This window comes from Erpetoichthys calabaricus, chromosome 14 (genome assembly GCF_900747795.2).
Source record: "Erpetoichthys calabaricus chromosome 14, fErpCal1.3, whole genome shotgun sequence".
Lineage (NCBI taxonomy): Eukaryota > Metazoa > Chordata > Cladistia > Polypteriformes > Polypteridae > Erpetoichthys > Erpetoichthys calabaricus.
This window is the reverse complement of record NC_041407.2, coordinates 60,193,006-60,208,013: the sequence shown is the minus strand read 5'-3', so window position 1 is coordinate 60,208,013 and position 15,008 is coordinate 60,193,006. Positions and strand designations below refer to the sequence as shown.

General features: G+C 39.1%; 1 protein-coding gene and 1 long non-coding RNA gene across 4 annotated transcripts in view; one reads left to right on the top strand and one right to left on the bottom strand.

Annotated features, from left to right (window-relative positions):
* The window catches only part of LOC114665275 (nuclear GTPase SLIP-GC-like), a 170,475-nt gene that overhangs the window by 154,334 nt on the left and 1,133 nt on the right, over positions 1-15,008 (top strand). Inside the window, exons 17-18 of one of the 3 annotated variants that reach the window (XM_051918742.1) lie at positions 13,194-13,327; positions 14,841-14,928. The exons of 1 other annotated variant lie outside the window; for it this stretch is intronic. In XM_051918742.1, the coding sequence (XP_051774702.1) occupies positions 13,194-13,327; positions 14,841-14,928 (222 nt within the window). The remainder of the gene's footprint in view (positions 1-13,193; positions 13,328-14,840; positions 14,929-15,008) is intronic. One more of the 3 variants, XM_051918740.1, reaches the window with a different exon arrangement.
* The window catches only part of LOC127525850 (uncharacterized), a 121,993-nt gene that overhangs the window by 106,175 nt on the left and 810 nt on the right, over positions 1-15,008 (bottom strand). The window lies entirely within an intron of this gene.

Sequence of the window (15,008 nt, the reverse complement as noted above, 5' to 3'; positions counted from 1 at the left end):
GTGTGAATGAGGCACCTAACTTATCCGCCCACATTTGCATGTGAGTGCGAGATTAGCTAAGCACCCCAGACAACCACAGAGCGAGCACACGCTTGCAACCAACCGGAGCATGCAGGCTCCGGTAAGCAATTATTTATTTAAAACCCAAGCTTCGCCATGGACCTCATATCACATATGTGTCAGCAGATCACATTGAATATGTGCTCTTTAACAGCACTTGACAGTGGAGTTAAAAACGGAGTACAAAAAGGCTCAATACATTTCATACACAGCAGATTGCAATTCATGTGATGTAAAAATGTCATCAATTGATATGTGTTGGAGGATCTGTGACTAATTTTTCAATTTTCTTAAACTTAACTTTTGTTTTTGCTGTTATTTTTGTAGGTGCTTATGATGCATTGGCCTCGTTTTCTTATTGCCTTCTTTTCAACTTAATTTTAGGATTGCATTATAATTCAGGTTGTACATGCTCAAGCATTTTGTTAAAAGTTCAGGTTTAAGGTTATTGTTTAAGTTTAAGTTAAATTCCTTTGTGTTGATTCTACATTATTTTTGTGATTCAGTGTGTATTTACTTCATGAATTAAGTTCTTATTTTATGATTACATATTTTAATGTTAGATGTGATTATACGCGATTAACTAAGGAATTGTGTGGTAAGCAGTGAAACAAAAGTTGATACAGTAAATGCTGTCAAATGGATACACTACATAAGGCACTGAAAGAAGAAAAGGTTCAGTTAATAGGAGAAGTTAATATTTTTTTTCCCAAGGAGTTTTATTAAAATAGACTATGCATTTGTTTTTAAACAGAAAAGAAAAAAAGATTATCGTGGTTACCATAAAACAGTAAGCGCTTTGGTCAGAAATGATGGAACTTACAAGTCTAAAAATGGAGAAGTCCATGATCTAAACAGTAAATTGGCCTCACCTCTCTACAAGTTTGTAGATGAGAGTTTTAACACCACTTTCCGCTATGCTATTAAGTTTTTTAATATGTAATATATTATGCTGGTTTATTTCATTGTATTAGCTTTACAACTTGTTTTCACCTAATACAAAACATTTAAAGAGGTTTGATGAAATGTGAAGCTGTGTGCTATAGGCAAGCAGTGTGATGTAGTGGTTAAGACTTTGGACTTTTTAACTCTACTGACGCTGTGTGACTGTGAGCCAGTCACTTCACCTGCCTGTTCTCCAATTGGAAAAACAAAAGAAACGGAACCAATTGTATCCCAAATGTTGTAAGTCCCCTTGGATAAAAGCATCAGCCAAGGAAGTAAATGTAAATACAAAATTTGTCTTTAAAAACTGTAGTTTAATGTAGCAAAATCTTTCAGAAAATGTCTGTTAAATGAAAATATATTAAAATTACGCACTATTCATTGTGTACATTTGGAACGACTGTTTTTATTGTATACATTTTTTGAAGTAATGGGTAAGGATTTTCCTATTTCAATGTTACAGCCATTTAATTTTTTTCTACATTACAGTGTGTATCATGGTACAAGGAATACTATTAAAGGAGCTCTGAATGTACTTCTGACTAATGTTCCTAATACGTCTGACAAAATTACTCCATTACGTCTTGTGTTTATTAAATCTCAGGTAGTACATTCATCCTTTTTGCATGCAAGCGTACATTATTATTTACTTATATGTAATACATACTCATATGTATACATGCAGCTTTAAACAGAATTATCCTGTGTTTCCTTATCAATTTAAAGGTGTAATTGCATCTTTGGAAAAAGAAATAATTGAAAGAAAGAAAAACATGTACAATTCTCTTGATCTATCCATTCAGAAAGAACTGGCTCCTGTTTACGAAGGTAAGTAAATATTTATTTGGTGAAAAGAGACAACTGTCATAATTGATGTTGCTACATGTGAGCAAAATGAGTGAACTGACTTTTCTCAGTGCTTTACATTGAGGACAGCATGCTCAAGTTTAACTTGATTTCTATAAATTTTAATGGTGTCCACTAATTAAAAACTTTGGGACCATGACTTTGTCATGCAGACTATGTTTGCCTTATTCTGGGCAGTACAAAGATCCTATTTACATTTTTGGCTTTTTATTTTAAATATCTTATCAATCCATCCATTTTAAACCTGCTCAACATTTTAAAATTCATTGAACTGTTATCTTCCTATTTGTTAATGGAAATGTGAGACCGACAATTCCACTTAGATTTTATAATACATTTTGAGACATACTGTACTGCTTGCATCTTTTATTTACTGCAGCTCTGCAGTTGTAAGGGAGCCATGATTAAGGTGTTGTGACTGTACAGCAACAGTAGGACTGATTTCTATTTAGTTCTTGAGTTGGCACAACCTAACGCTTAACCCCAGTTTTGCAATGCCTGCAGTAAGTGATGTTTCTTCAACTCTACAAAAAAGAGGTCTGTGAAGCTTGGTAAAAGTGGTCCAGAGATATTTGAAATCTTAAATAAAGCAATAGAGACAATGAACAGGGCAATGGTGTTCAGATAGTGGATGTATTCAGGTGGTGGAAGCCCACAGCCTTGAAGACTGCTGTTTTTTTTAACACTGCAGAAGGTACCTTGAAGAGGAAAATCACAAGCCTAAGGAATCTTATATGATATGTGTAATAACATATTCATTAACATTGCCATGATTACACTGAACTCAAGGCGAAGCAAATTCAGCAGGGTTCACTCATTACTAGTGCCTACCTATACTGCACGCTCCTACCTTAACAAGAAGCCCAGGGTGAACAACACTATTCACATGTGTCTAAAGGACTGGACTGCTGTTTTTAATTCAAATGGAACAGAATGTTACAAGAGCTTGTAACAGTGCCTTCCCCCATCCTTCCATTCCAGAGGCGTCCCGGCCGGGTTGAGCTGCTGGCCGTCCATTACATTGCCCCTCCCTCAGCTGAGCACAATGGGGCGAAGTGTCCAGTTCCGCGATTGTTGTCCTTCTCCAGGAGGAGCTATCTGCTGTGGCCGGACCATGGTACTCTCCTATAAAACAAGAGCAAGAGGACTGGGGGGAGTTACTATTCCTAGACAGTTTCTCCACAGATGGGAATATGATTTTGTCTGCCAGCTGGAGTGAGATGCATTGACTGTAGAAAGGTCTGCAGGCAATCACAGACTACAAAATCTCACCTGCTGTGCATTCCCCCACCTTGCTTCTGGAGAAGCTGAAAGACTTCTTCACTTGTTTTGATGCTCACTGTGAGTGGTGAGTGTCACAGTGTTTAGCGTTACCGTTTAGTGTTAAACTCAGAAAAGCTGACAGCCCAGGTGACTTCATGTCCTGCATCCAAAAGGTATGTGCCTGTCACTGCCAAATAATTTCCTGTCTAAAAGACTATCAGCCCATCATGGTAACCTCCATGGTGATGTAGTGTCTGGAGAAACTGGTCATGGACCGTATTAACCACAGCATTCCTGCTCCCCTTGATCTGCTACAGTTTGCATACCAGCGTTATAGATGGGTGGATAATGCCATCTCCCTTGCCCAGCACACTTCTCTGGGACATCTAGAAAATAAATACCTCTATGCCAGGATGATGTTCATTGACTATAACTCCACTATCAACACAATTGTGCCCTCCAGGCTGGTACTAGAGCTCAGAGATCTTGATTTGAGCAGTTCCATTTGTGGGTGTTTGTTTTACTTCCTGACCAATAGACCCCAGCCAGTGAGGACTGGCAAAAATAATTTCTCCATGCTGTTCAACAACATCGGTATTTTGCAAGGCTGTTGCCTCAACCCACTGCTGTTCACTTATGATTGTGCATCAAAGTATGAGGGCAAAAGCATCATCAGATTCGCGGATGACACCACTGTGATTGGCCTCATCGGTGACAATGATGATACTGTCTACAGGAGGCAGGTAAAAGACCAACAACAACCTCTCACTGATTGTTGACAAAACAAAAGAGAACATTGTTGACTTCAGAAACAACAAAGGCAGTAACGCTCCTCACCACATCAATGGCTCCCATGTGCAGACAGTTAGCAGCTTCAAGTTCCTGGTTGTCCACATCACCGACAACCATTCATGGTCAGTCAACACGACCTTCATACTCAAAAAAGCTTAGCAAAGGCTCTTTTTCCTGAGGAGGCTAAAGACCTCTGGGTGAGAACCAAAATAATAGGGAACTTGTACCCTTTAAAACTGTTTTTGGCTGCCACAATGGAGCCATGCTGTAATTTTTAAACCTTTTTTTCTATTTAGAAAGATTGTTTGCTTTTTTCCACTGCACAGAAAAGTAGCTGAGTGTGTTGAAAAAGTTATTTTCTATTTGCACCTGTTCTGTTACTTGTATTGAAAATTAGAATTGCTGAGGCGTGGCGAGGTAGAAAGCGGTAGCTGTGTGGTAGATGAAATCGTCAAGTCTGTAAGTATATATATAAGTAAATAACCAACAACATAGCATTGAACAGTTACGTATAACAGCGATTTCATAGTGGGTTGAAGTTAAGGCATATAATTATTATATAATTCACTAAGCCAGAAGACAAGTAGCCGACCATGGAAAGCACGGCGGAAGGGGCATGGATTCACTAAACCGCCGACAAGTAAGACGCCAATGGCGCACGCAGGAAGGAGCCACGCCCACCAACTCTTAGAAAATTGGATACGACGAAAGAATCACAGAGCCACGCCCACCAACTCGGACGTGACGCCAAGGGAAACATGCCGTCATTTCTGTTTGTCTGTGCCACAGTACACTTGCAGCTCTGAGCCACGCTGACTTTTCATTAGTCAACCTCAGTGGAACCTTGGTTCACACAGAGGCAGCGCCAGAGAGAGACAGAGGCACACACAGGCAGCGCGATAGAGAGAGCTGCGCACACACAGGCAGCGCACACACACACACACACATACACAGAGGCAACGCCAGAGAGAGACAGAGGCACACACAGGCAGCGCAAGAGAAAGCCGCTCAATCCTTTAAAACTGAAGTTAAAACACAATGAAGGAAGCCGTCTTTAAAAACCAATAAGCCCTGTGCCTCTTTTTCATTAGTGTCTCACCTGCTTCAGACCCTGCAACAGTCGAGACGCTCTCTCTGCAGCTGACCTTCTCTGTGCCTGACTCCACTACTGTCAGTCGCCTGATTAAAAATGGCCTTTTGAAGGGGAGCTATGGACCCGCTATACCACAGGAACACATTGCCTTCGAGCCTGCTCTCGCTCACTCTAACGTACCGGCTTGCTCTCTTTCTCTCTCTCTCCTCACTCGCTCACACACTACACAGGGGAAAAATGCCCGAAGCAGAGAGACAGAGGGGGTGGGGGCTCGCGTGCTGCTGAGAGAGAGAGAGAGGGGGGGGAGGGCTGGGGAGGCTCGCGTTCTGCTGAGAGAGGGGGAGGGGGCTTACGTGCTGCTGAGAGAGAGAGGGGGGGGGCTGGGGAGGCTCGCGTGCTGCTGAGAGAGGGGGAGGGGGCTCCCGTGCTGCTGAGAGAGGGGGAGGGGGCTCGCGTGCTGCTGAGAGAGAGAGAGAGAGGGGGGGGCTGGGGAGGCTCACGTGCTGCTGAGAGAGAGAGGGGGGGCTGGGGAGGCTCGGCTCGCGTGCTGCTGAGAGAGAGAGCCTGCGCATGCACTGCACATGCCATGCAGCTGAGCAGGGAGCCTGGGTGTTTATGTCAGTGTTATTCAATGTTTTTACTATTACACTGTGCATTCTATGGTGTAATAATTAACTATATTTGTGCTTAAAAATCTTTAAAAAAATATATTTACATACAGTTTGTAAGGTCTGGAATGGATTAATTGTATTTACATGCAATCCTATGGGGGAAATTGCTTCGGTTCACGACCAAATCGGTTTACGACCAGAGGTTTGGAAGGAATTATGGTTGTGAACCGAGGTTCCACTGTATATTGAGTCTAGAAAACATGATCAGCAAGTCTTTGATAGGCTGCAACAAAATGATGAAAGAACGGGCACATTTTTTTCTCACAAACTGGGTGGGTGTTAGTTAGTTAATTAGTTACTCGAAGGATTTCAAGATTTAATATGCACAAGCGGTAACACTGCAAAAGCAGCCCAAACCAGAAAAGACTGCTGGCAAAAAGTGGCTGACAAATTAAACGCGTGTGCATTGTACTTACTGAAAGCGGCGTTACGGATTTTGCAAATGTTCATTTTTTCCCTCTGCTTAAAAAACATTAAAAAAGTGGCGTGATTATGCGGCGTATACTATGCCGCGGTTGGTATGCAGCGTGTAAAACAGTTTGTCACGGATAATTTGCCTTTTACTTTAACACGAAGACAATTTCCTGTTAGATTTGCCTTTGCGATGACAATTAATAAGTCACAGGGCCAAACTTTCAAAAAGATGTGCATGTATCTGCCAAAACCAGTTTTCAGTCACGGACAGTTGTATGTTGCTCTCTCCAGAGTTCCATCTTTTCATTCACTTACTGGTATGCCTGCAGGAACACGTGCAGCGAGCGAGAGAGAGCGAGCAACACACACACGCGGGAGAGAGAGAGCGCTGGACGCATAAGAATAATAATACTTCATTACATTGATATACCGGTGTTTTCAGTATTCAAAGCGCTATCCACACAGGGAGAATCCGGGAAGCGAACCCAAAATCTTCCACAGTCTCCTTACTGCAAAACAGCAGCACTACCATTGCGCTACAAGGCAGTTAAAGAATGCACCGGCCTCGATTTTGTTTTCACTTCTGTTTACAGCGATCGGATCGTAGCGTGCATTGTTGCAATGTTACTTTTCTTGGTGGCTTATTACATTATGGATGTTTCACATGTTAATTTTTTTCCCTGTGCTTAAAAGACATTAAAAAAGTGTTTCTCAACTGTGACTCCGGAACAACTCAGTATGCAAGCTATATTAAGCATCAACAACGAAGACTCGCTGCACCTTAATGAACAAGTGCTGAAACTTATCCCTACCGACGAAGTAACTTTCACCAGCGTGGCCTCCATCGTCACAGACGATCCCGCTTTCAGTCACGGACAATTGTATGTTGCTCTCTCCAGAGGTCCATCTTTTCATTCGCTCACAGTGGTATCCACAAACCCACCCCATTTGGACAACTGTGTCGTTCAGCAAGTGTTCACCCATCAATACATAATTATGCGGCGTAACGGGTTGGCTAGTTATTATATAATTACATAATAATAATTATAAACATAATTATGATATTGTGGCAATAATAGAAATCTGGCTAAATAACAAAAGATACATGGGTACACATTTTTTTAGGAAGGATAGACAAAACAAAAGGAGGGGTTGCTGTTTATGTAAAATGCAATTTAAATGTTTCTTGAGTTTGATGATGAGCCCCATCTTACTGAGGACATCTGGATTGATTTGAAAAGCATTTGGGAAAGAGGTCTTATTTTAAGAGTGTGTTACAGACCACCAAATGCAGACATTTCGATGAGAAGTATTTTCAATGAGCATCTTTTTAATAATATTAAAAGGAGTTTGTAGGGGGATGTTATAATCATAGGGGACTTTAGCTATTTGAGTGTTACTTGGGCTTACTTTGTTAATAGTGAAGTACGAGAGCAGGAGTTTTTAGACATAATTAGCAACTATTTGTTTAACACAGTATGTTAAAGAACCAGTGTGGGGGGTTACAGTCTAGATTTAGCATTTTGTAATAATCACTAAATAATTCAGGGCTTAGAGGTGCGTGAACTGCTAAGGTCAAGTGACCATAATATAATACAGCTCTCAGTGTTTTGGAAGAGCACAAATGCAAAACCCAAAACAGTTAAATTTGACTTTGGTAGGGCAAATTTTGAGCAGTTGTGACAAATTCTAAGGAGGATGGAATGGGATAAGCTTTTAAGTGTGCAGACTATCAAGGAGCATTGGAACAAGCTCAAAAACATTTTATATAAAATGCAGGACAGGTAAAAATTTGGAATTAGTAGAAATTTAAAAAAAGAAAACTCTTTAGTGGGTTAATAAAGAGTTGAAAAAAATGCTGCAAAGGAAAACAGCTGAATAAGACTAATAACTCCAATGTGAATTGTATGTCATATGAGAACACGAGGACAAATATTAAGAAGGATATTAGGGAAGCTAAAAGGCTGCTAGTAAGAAGTATAGCAGATAAGGCGAAAGATGACCCAAATAAATTCTTTCTATATTTTAAGGCTAAAAGAACAGTCAAGGAGGGGTTGAAGTATGTCAGGAATAGTAAAGGGGAATTAAAAAAATACAGACAGTAAAATAGCAGATGCTCAAAACTTGCATTTTTCTCAAGTCTTCACATGTGAGGAAGTGGAGAACCTCCCTCGGTAAGAAGGAATAACTACAAAATAGTTACTGAGTGATTTGGAAATTGTAAAGGGAGAAGTACTGTTCAGATTAAATAGGCTAAAATCAAGGAAATCACCGGGAACAGATCATATTTATCCTTAAGTGCTTAAGGAGGTTAATGAAATATTATATAAACCCTTGACAATTATTTTTAGCAACTCACTGGGGAAATTCTGAAGGACTAAAAAACAGGATATATTTTCCTGTTATATAAAAAGGGTGATCAGGCAGATGAAAATAACTGAAGGCCGGTAAGCTTAATGTGCACCACAGGTAAATAAATGGAAGGAATTATTAAGAAAAAGACAGAGCAACACATGGCAAGAACAGGAGATTTACTGAACAGTCAGCATGGGTTCAGATGAGGGTGGTCATATTTTACTAACATGTTGGAATTCTATGAAGAAGCAACAAAAGTGGTGCATACAGTATTATTTGTCTTGAGTTTCAGAATGCATTTGATAAGGTGCCACTTGAAAGGTTGGGTATCAAACTAAAAGAAGTAGGAGTTAAAGTTGTAGTGTGTAGATGGGTGCAGAATTAGTTAAATGTGAATTTCCCATTGGGATTAATAAAGTATCTATCTATCTATCTATCTATCTATCTATCTATCTATCTATCTATCTATCTATCTATCTATCTATCTATCTATCTATCTATCTATCTATCTATCTATCTATCTATCTATCTATCTATCTATCTATCTATCTATCTATCTAAAACACAGGAAGGAAATGGTTATGGTGTGAGGAATCTTATCTGAATTTGGTGATGTTAAAATTTGTGTCCCTTAGGGTTGCTGCTGTTTTAAATATATATATATATATATCTCTATATATAAAAGGAAATCCTGGAATGGAAAGCAAATGCAAGGCTACGATACGTGATAATCTCAAAAGACATTTAAAAGACCCGCGAGACCAAGGAGACTTGCCACGGTGCGTCTCGCGGGGACCGTAAACATGAGACTTGGTGCCAAGAGATTGTCCCAGGGCCATAGCAAAACGGACAGCAGCTGTACAGGCTTTAAAAAAATCGAAGGGCAGCGCGACGGCAGCTACCCCAAACGAACGCGAGCAGCGTTATACATCCTGCAAGAAAGAATTCAAACACGCCCGGGGCCAGAAATAAAAGACAGGTATTGCTTTTACAAAGTCACGCGAGACCAGGCAGTGAGCCATCATTTAAAACAAGTCAACAGACCTCTAAGCTAGCAGTTGTTGGATTGCTTTTTGCAGGCAAGCATCATGTGCTCTGAGCTCCTAAAACAACAACATGCGACAGGCAGAAGTGGCAGCTAGCAAGCAGCAAAAAGACAGCAAATGATACAAAGGCATATCCTTAGCGTACCTTCAGCTGAACACCCTTCGCAACACGAGCAGTATTATACGTCTGGGAAGAAAGAGATGTAAACACGCGCTGGGCACGAAATAAAGAAACAAGTATTGGTTTTACAAAAGGTTTTAAAGTAAAAGTGAAAATAATGCATATGTAACAATTCACAAGAAAATAACAATCTCTTTAAATTGTAGATTGCCTGCCTAATGTAAAGTCATCCCTGATGAATGGGGACGTGGGAATGAGGGGTTCTTTCATCGGATTAGCGCTATTTCAGATGTGGAATGGCAAAAAGGGGGAGTCAGCTTGATGAATGAGGTCTCCAGGACTTAAAACAAATCCAAATCATATTACGTGATATCATCTAATGTGAAATTCTACTCCGTACTTCTAGAATTTTTATTTTTATATTGTATTGAGGATTTATTCTGTTCTATGTATTGTACTGTACGGCTCAGAATTAAAAGACAATGAGTAAAATGACAAACTAGAACTTCATAAAGATGTTTACAAATGTTGACGCTAAACACATGCAGAGCAGGTTAGAGACTATGAAACCAGTGAAATTAGAAAGTCTCAAAAAAAACAAAACAAAAAAAAAAACGGCACTATACACATGTGGAAAAAGTTAAAGGATATGAAAGTAGGAAAATTAGAAAATATAAAAAAAAAGAAAGTAAAGATCTCAGTAGCGTAAACAAACAAACTGCCTCATTTAACTATGCACCAGTCTAACTTTGGTTTTGCACAACAATTACTACACTATTGCACCTTAACACTTAATTCTGCTTTATTCACATAATTGTACTTATTTATTATGTTCTACTATACTGTTATCTTTCAATCTATGGCTTTTTGTTAATTTAACTGATATTCTTCTAACTTTGCACAGTTTTTGATAAGCGGATCAGGATGCACTTCACTGCGTGTTGTCCTGTATAACTATGCATGTGACAAATAAAGAATCTTGAGAATTTCAAAAATGGAGTTTACCGCACATGCATTTATTGGTTACTTTTTTAGTATATATATATTTATCTGTCTGGATGGATGTCTGCTTATTTAAAAAGCTACATTTACCCCAGGAGTCAAAAACGTTCTGTCTAGCCCTTGTACAAAAACCTAGACAAAAGCTGGGGTATCACCTTGGTAACCCCATGTACTTTTGGAACTGTGAGAGGAAAATAGCACGACTTTACAGACAGGAGTCCAATGCAGAACTCTAGTTACTTTTTTCCATCCATCCATTTTCCAACCCGCTGAATCCAAACACAGGGTCACGGGGGTCTGCTGGAGCCAATCCCAGCCAACACAGGGCACAAGGCAGGAACCAATCCCGGGCAGGGTGCCAACCCACCGCAGGACACACACAAACACCAAGCACACACTAGGGCCAATTTAGAATCGCCAATCCACCTAACCAGCATGTCTTTGGACTGTGGAAGGAAACCGGAGCACCCGGAGGAAACCCACGCAGACACGGGGAGAACATGCAAACTCCACGCAGGGAGGACCCGGGAAGCGAACCCAGGTCCCCAGGTCTCCCAACTGCAAGGCAGCAGCGCTACCCACTGCGCCACCATGTAGTTACTTTTTTACTTTGTAAAAAAAAATTATTAAATGCTGATGATGTAGATCGTCTTGTCTGTGCTGAAATTCCAAACAGAGAAACCTATCCTGACCTCATTAAAAAGATTCAGCATATTGGGACTCGCAAGATTACAAATATTGTTTTTACAGAAGTTCTGAAATAAAAGTGAAATTAATGAAATAGCAACAATTCAAAGAAAAAAAAATCTTAAAAGTGTGTATCCGGAAAACCAAACACGGGGGTTGGCGAGCGAAGCGAGCAGGGGGCGAAGCGCCCTAATATATAAATAAATATATATTCTGGTGGACATCTGGAGCTCATGCCCAGTTGGGACGCCTGGAAGATCGAAGGACAGTGAGAGGAGCAGTACCTCCCCTGGAACACGAGAAGGCAGCCATCCTGGTGGGTGTTGGGGCCACGGGAACAGAGCTTGGAAGCTCAACCTTGTGGGGACCCATGGCCACCACTAGGGGGCACCTGGATGGATCAGAAGCCATGGTATGCAGCACTTCCGTCACACCAGGAAGTGCTGCCAGACCAAGAAGCAGGTACATCCAGAGTGCGTCCGGGTTCCCATGCAGCACTTCCGCCACACCAGGAAGTGCTGCAGGAAGGTCATCAGGGAGCACCTGAGGCACATTCATCTGCAATATAAAAGGGGCTGCCTCACTCCATTCAGGAAGCTGGAGTCGGGTGGAAGAGAATGGCAATACAGAGGATAAGAAAGACAGAAAGAAAGAAAGAAAGAAAGAAAGAAAGAAAGAAAGAAAGAAAGAAAGAAAGAAAGAAAGAAAGAAAGAAAAAGAAAGAAAGACTGTGAGTTATATTTGTTGTGATTTGTGCACAGTGTGTGAAGTGCAAAGGACTGTAAAGAAGAGAACTGAAAATAAAAAGCATAAATGATTTAGTTAGGAATATAAACAACAACCTGCTTAAGTTTGCAGATGATGCCAAGTTAGGTGGATTGGCAAATAATCCTGAATCTGTTGAATCATTACAGAGAGTCTGAAAGAACTAGGTCAGTTTTGTGGTAGATAACATTTAATGTAAGTAAATGTAAAGTATTACACACAGGAAGCAAAAATTATTATAAAAATTTGAATACACAATGGGAGGTCTGAAAATTGAAAGTGCATCAAATGAAAGGGATCTAGAAGTCGTAGTGAATTTGCCACTATCAACTTCCAGATAGTGTTCAGAAGCCATTAAGGAGGCTGTCGGAATGTTAGGTTACATAGCACGACGTGTGGAGTACAAGTCAAATGAGTTTATGCTTAAGCATTGTAATGCACTGGTGAGGCCACATCTGGAGTACTGTGTGCAGTTTTGGTCCCCAGGCTACAAAAAAGACATAGAAGTTCTTGAAAAAGTGCATAGATTAGCAATTTGGCTGATTCCACGACTGCAGGGGATGAATTATGAGGAAAGATTAAAAGAGCTGAGCCTGTTCAATTTAAGCAAAAGGAGATTAAGAGGAGACATGATTGAAGTATTTAAAATTATGAAGGGAATTAGTACAGCAGATTGAGATGGTTACTTTAAAATGAGTTCAACAAAAACACAGGGACACATCTGGAAAGTTGTTAAGAGTTGTTAAAAACATACCGAAATTTTTCCTCACACAGAGAACCATAAACTCTTGGAATAAGATGCCAGATAGAGTGACAGACAATAGGTCTTGGAAAAATAAGTGGATTATACTGATAAGCACTGCTGAGTTGAAGGTCCAGTTCTGGTCTAGATTGTTCTTATGTTATTTCTAATGTTAGTAAAACTCCAACCTGCTGGTTTATGTGTATTTGTACTGTATGTTACTTTTTTAACTCTTATTTATGTATGTATGTATGTACCGTCTGTAGTCTTATTTATTTACCCTAAGTTTACATCACCACAAGAATTTCACTATGCTCTCACAATTCATGTAACAATAGAGATCTCTAATTTTATCTTATTCTATTTTTAGATGCCAGAAATATAACAGGTTCCAAGTTTATGACAAAGGTGCTAACAATGTTCACAAAAAGACTGGAAGAATTAAAATATCTAATGTTTGAAAATGCAAAGAATGAAATGCTTGATGAGTTTACAAAATTGAAGGTTTGTAGAAAATATGTCCTATAACTGTTACTCAAAACTGGTAAAAGTATTATATGATGACACTTTGGTTATAGTCTTGATATTCAGGGTAGTGCTGTACATACTGTACTCTAAAGACTGAAGTTTTCTGATGAATATTCTGTGCATAATATTTAACAGGGTTATATATACCCTGTAACAAGCACAAAGAGTTGGGGTACCGCTCAGGTAAACCTCATTTATTGAAAAGGCATAGCAGTGCTGCAAATCAACAGTGTTGGAGTGCTGCTTCTTAGTAGGAGTTCTGTCTCTCTCAGTCAAGGATCTGAACTGAACGCCCACTTCTGCTGGTTGTCTTGGTTTTATAGGGGACACCTGGAAGGGACAGTGCACTTCCTGGACTGGCTAGGAAGTCAGGTCACTCATATTCTGGCTGACATGCCTCTGTAATGCAGATAAAAAAGGAAATTGGGTTAACAACAGAACCTTATCTTAATTCGGAGTGGTATTGCTTATCTGATAAGAGCCCTGAATGTTCTCTATTTATACTTTATTAATACAATTTTTACCTGCCTGAAATATAGAACAGCTTGAGTATTCCTTCAAAGATGATAATATGTAAAGAATGGCATTTTCTTCTCCCAACCCGGCAACTACAATACATTCTGTTTTAAAACTTGTACAACTTTTTAGTATGGAAAGCTGCAAGTATGTTCATTCATTGATAGAAACCAGAATATTGCCTTGACCAATTCAAGTAGCACAATACTGTTCAATTCTACAGCACCACCGCAGGCCTCTCATCGGCCCTGATCATCTATGCAGTTGAAATGTTTTACTACTTTTCTAGTATTAACTACTCAATGGCCCTAAAACCAAGCTTTTCCTCATTCAGGGTTGGCACTTTGTAAAATACCAGAATGACTACTTTGAGATTTTTAGTTATGTATAACATATTTTATTTAAAGCTTAACCTTTACTGTTCTCCTCCTTATTATTTATTTTATTATTTTACTTTTATATGTATTGTGTAGTTTTCTGTAAAATATATTTTGAGTTTATAATAAAAAATAACAAATATTAATATAATCCTAGGCCCAAAATTGACCAAAAATGTGGGTATAAATACATCAAAATAATAAAATCATTTTGTGGAAATTTGTTGGACTGGACCCCAAACCCTACAACCTTGAAAATCCTGTCCTTTATTAAGCTGATTTGAATATACAGTATAGGGATGAATAATTCTGTAATCAGTTCTAATCATTTTCTGAAAAATTCAAAGTAAAAGTATTTAATTCAGTTAAAACTGTGTTGCAGTTATTAGACTTACTCATTAATTTTTTGAAGTGAAAAATGAAAATTATAGATTTGTAAGACTCATTGAAGGTGTCGGTAGCCTCTTTAATGTTTGAAATTAATTTATTAGACATTTTATATTAAAAGTTTGAATTAATTTAGCAAAATTAAGCCTAATTTTTTTTAATTAATATGTTTTTTTTCTTTTTTTGTGTAACGAACACCTTTATTTTAGGACTATGTCATAAGCAAACTTAAATCTGAAATGGAACAATATTTAAAGTTGGCACTCTCTCAGTTTCCAGAAAGTCTTGATTTACCAGGTAAAGTAAAGATAATGAATGATTCTTTTATAGATAGATAGATAGATAGATAGATAGATAGATAGATAGATAGATAGATA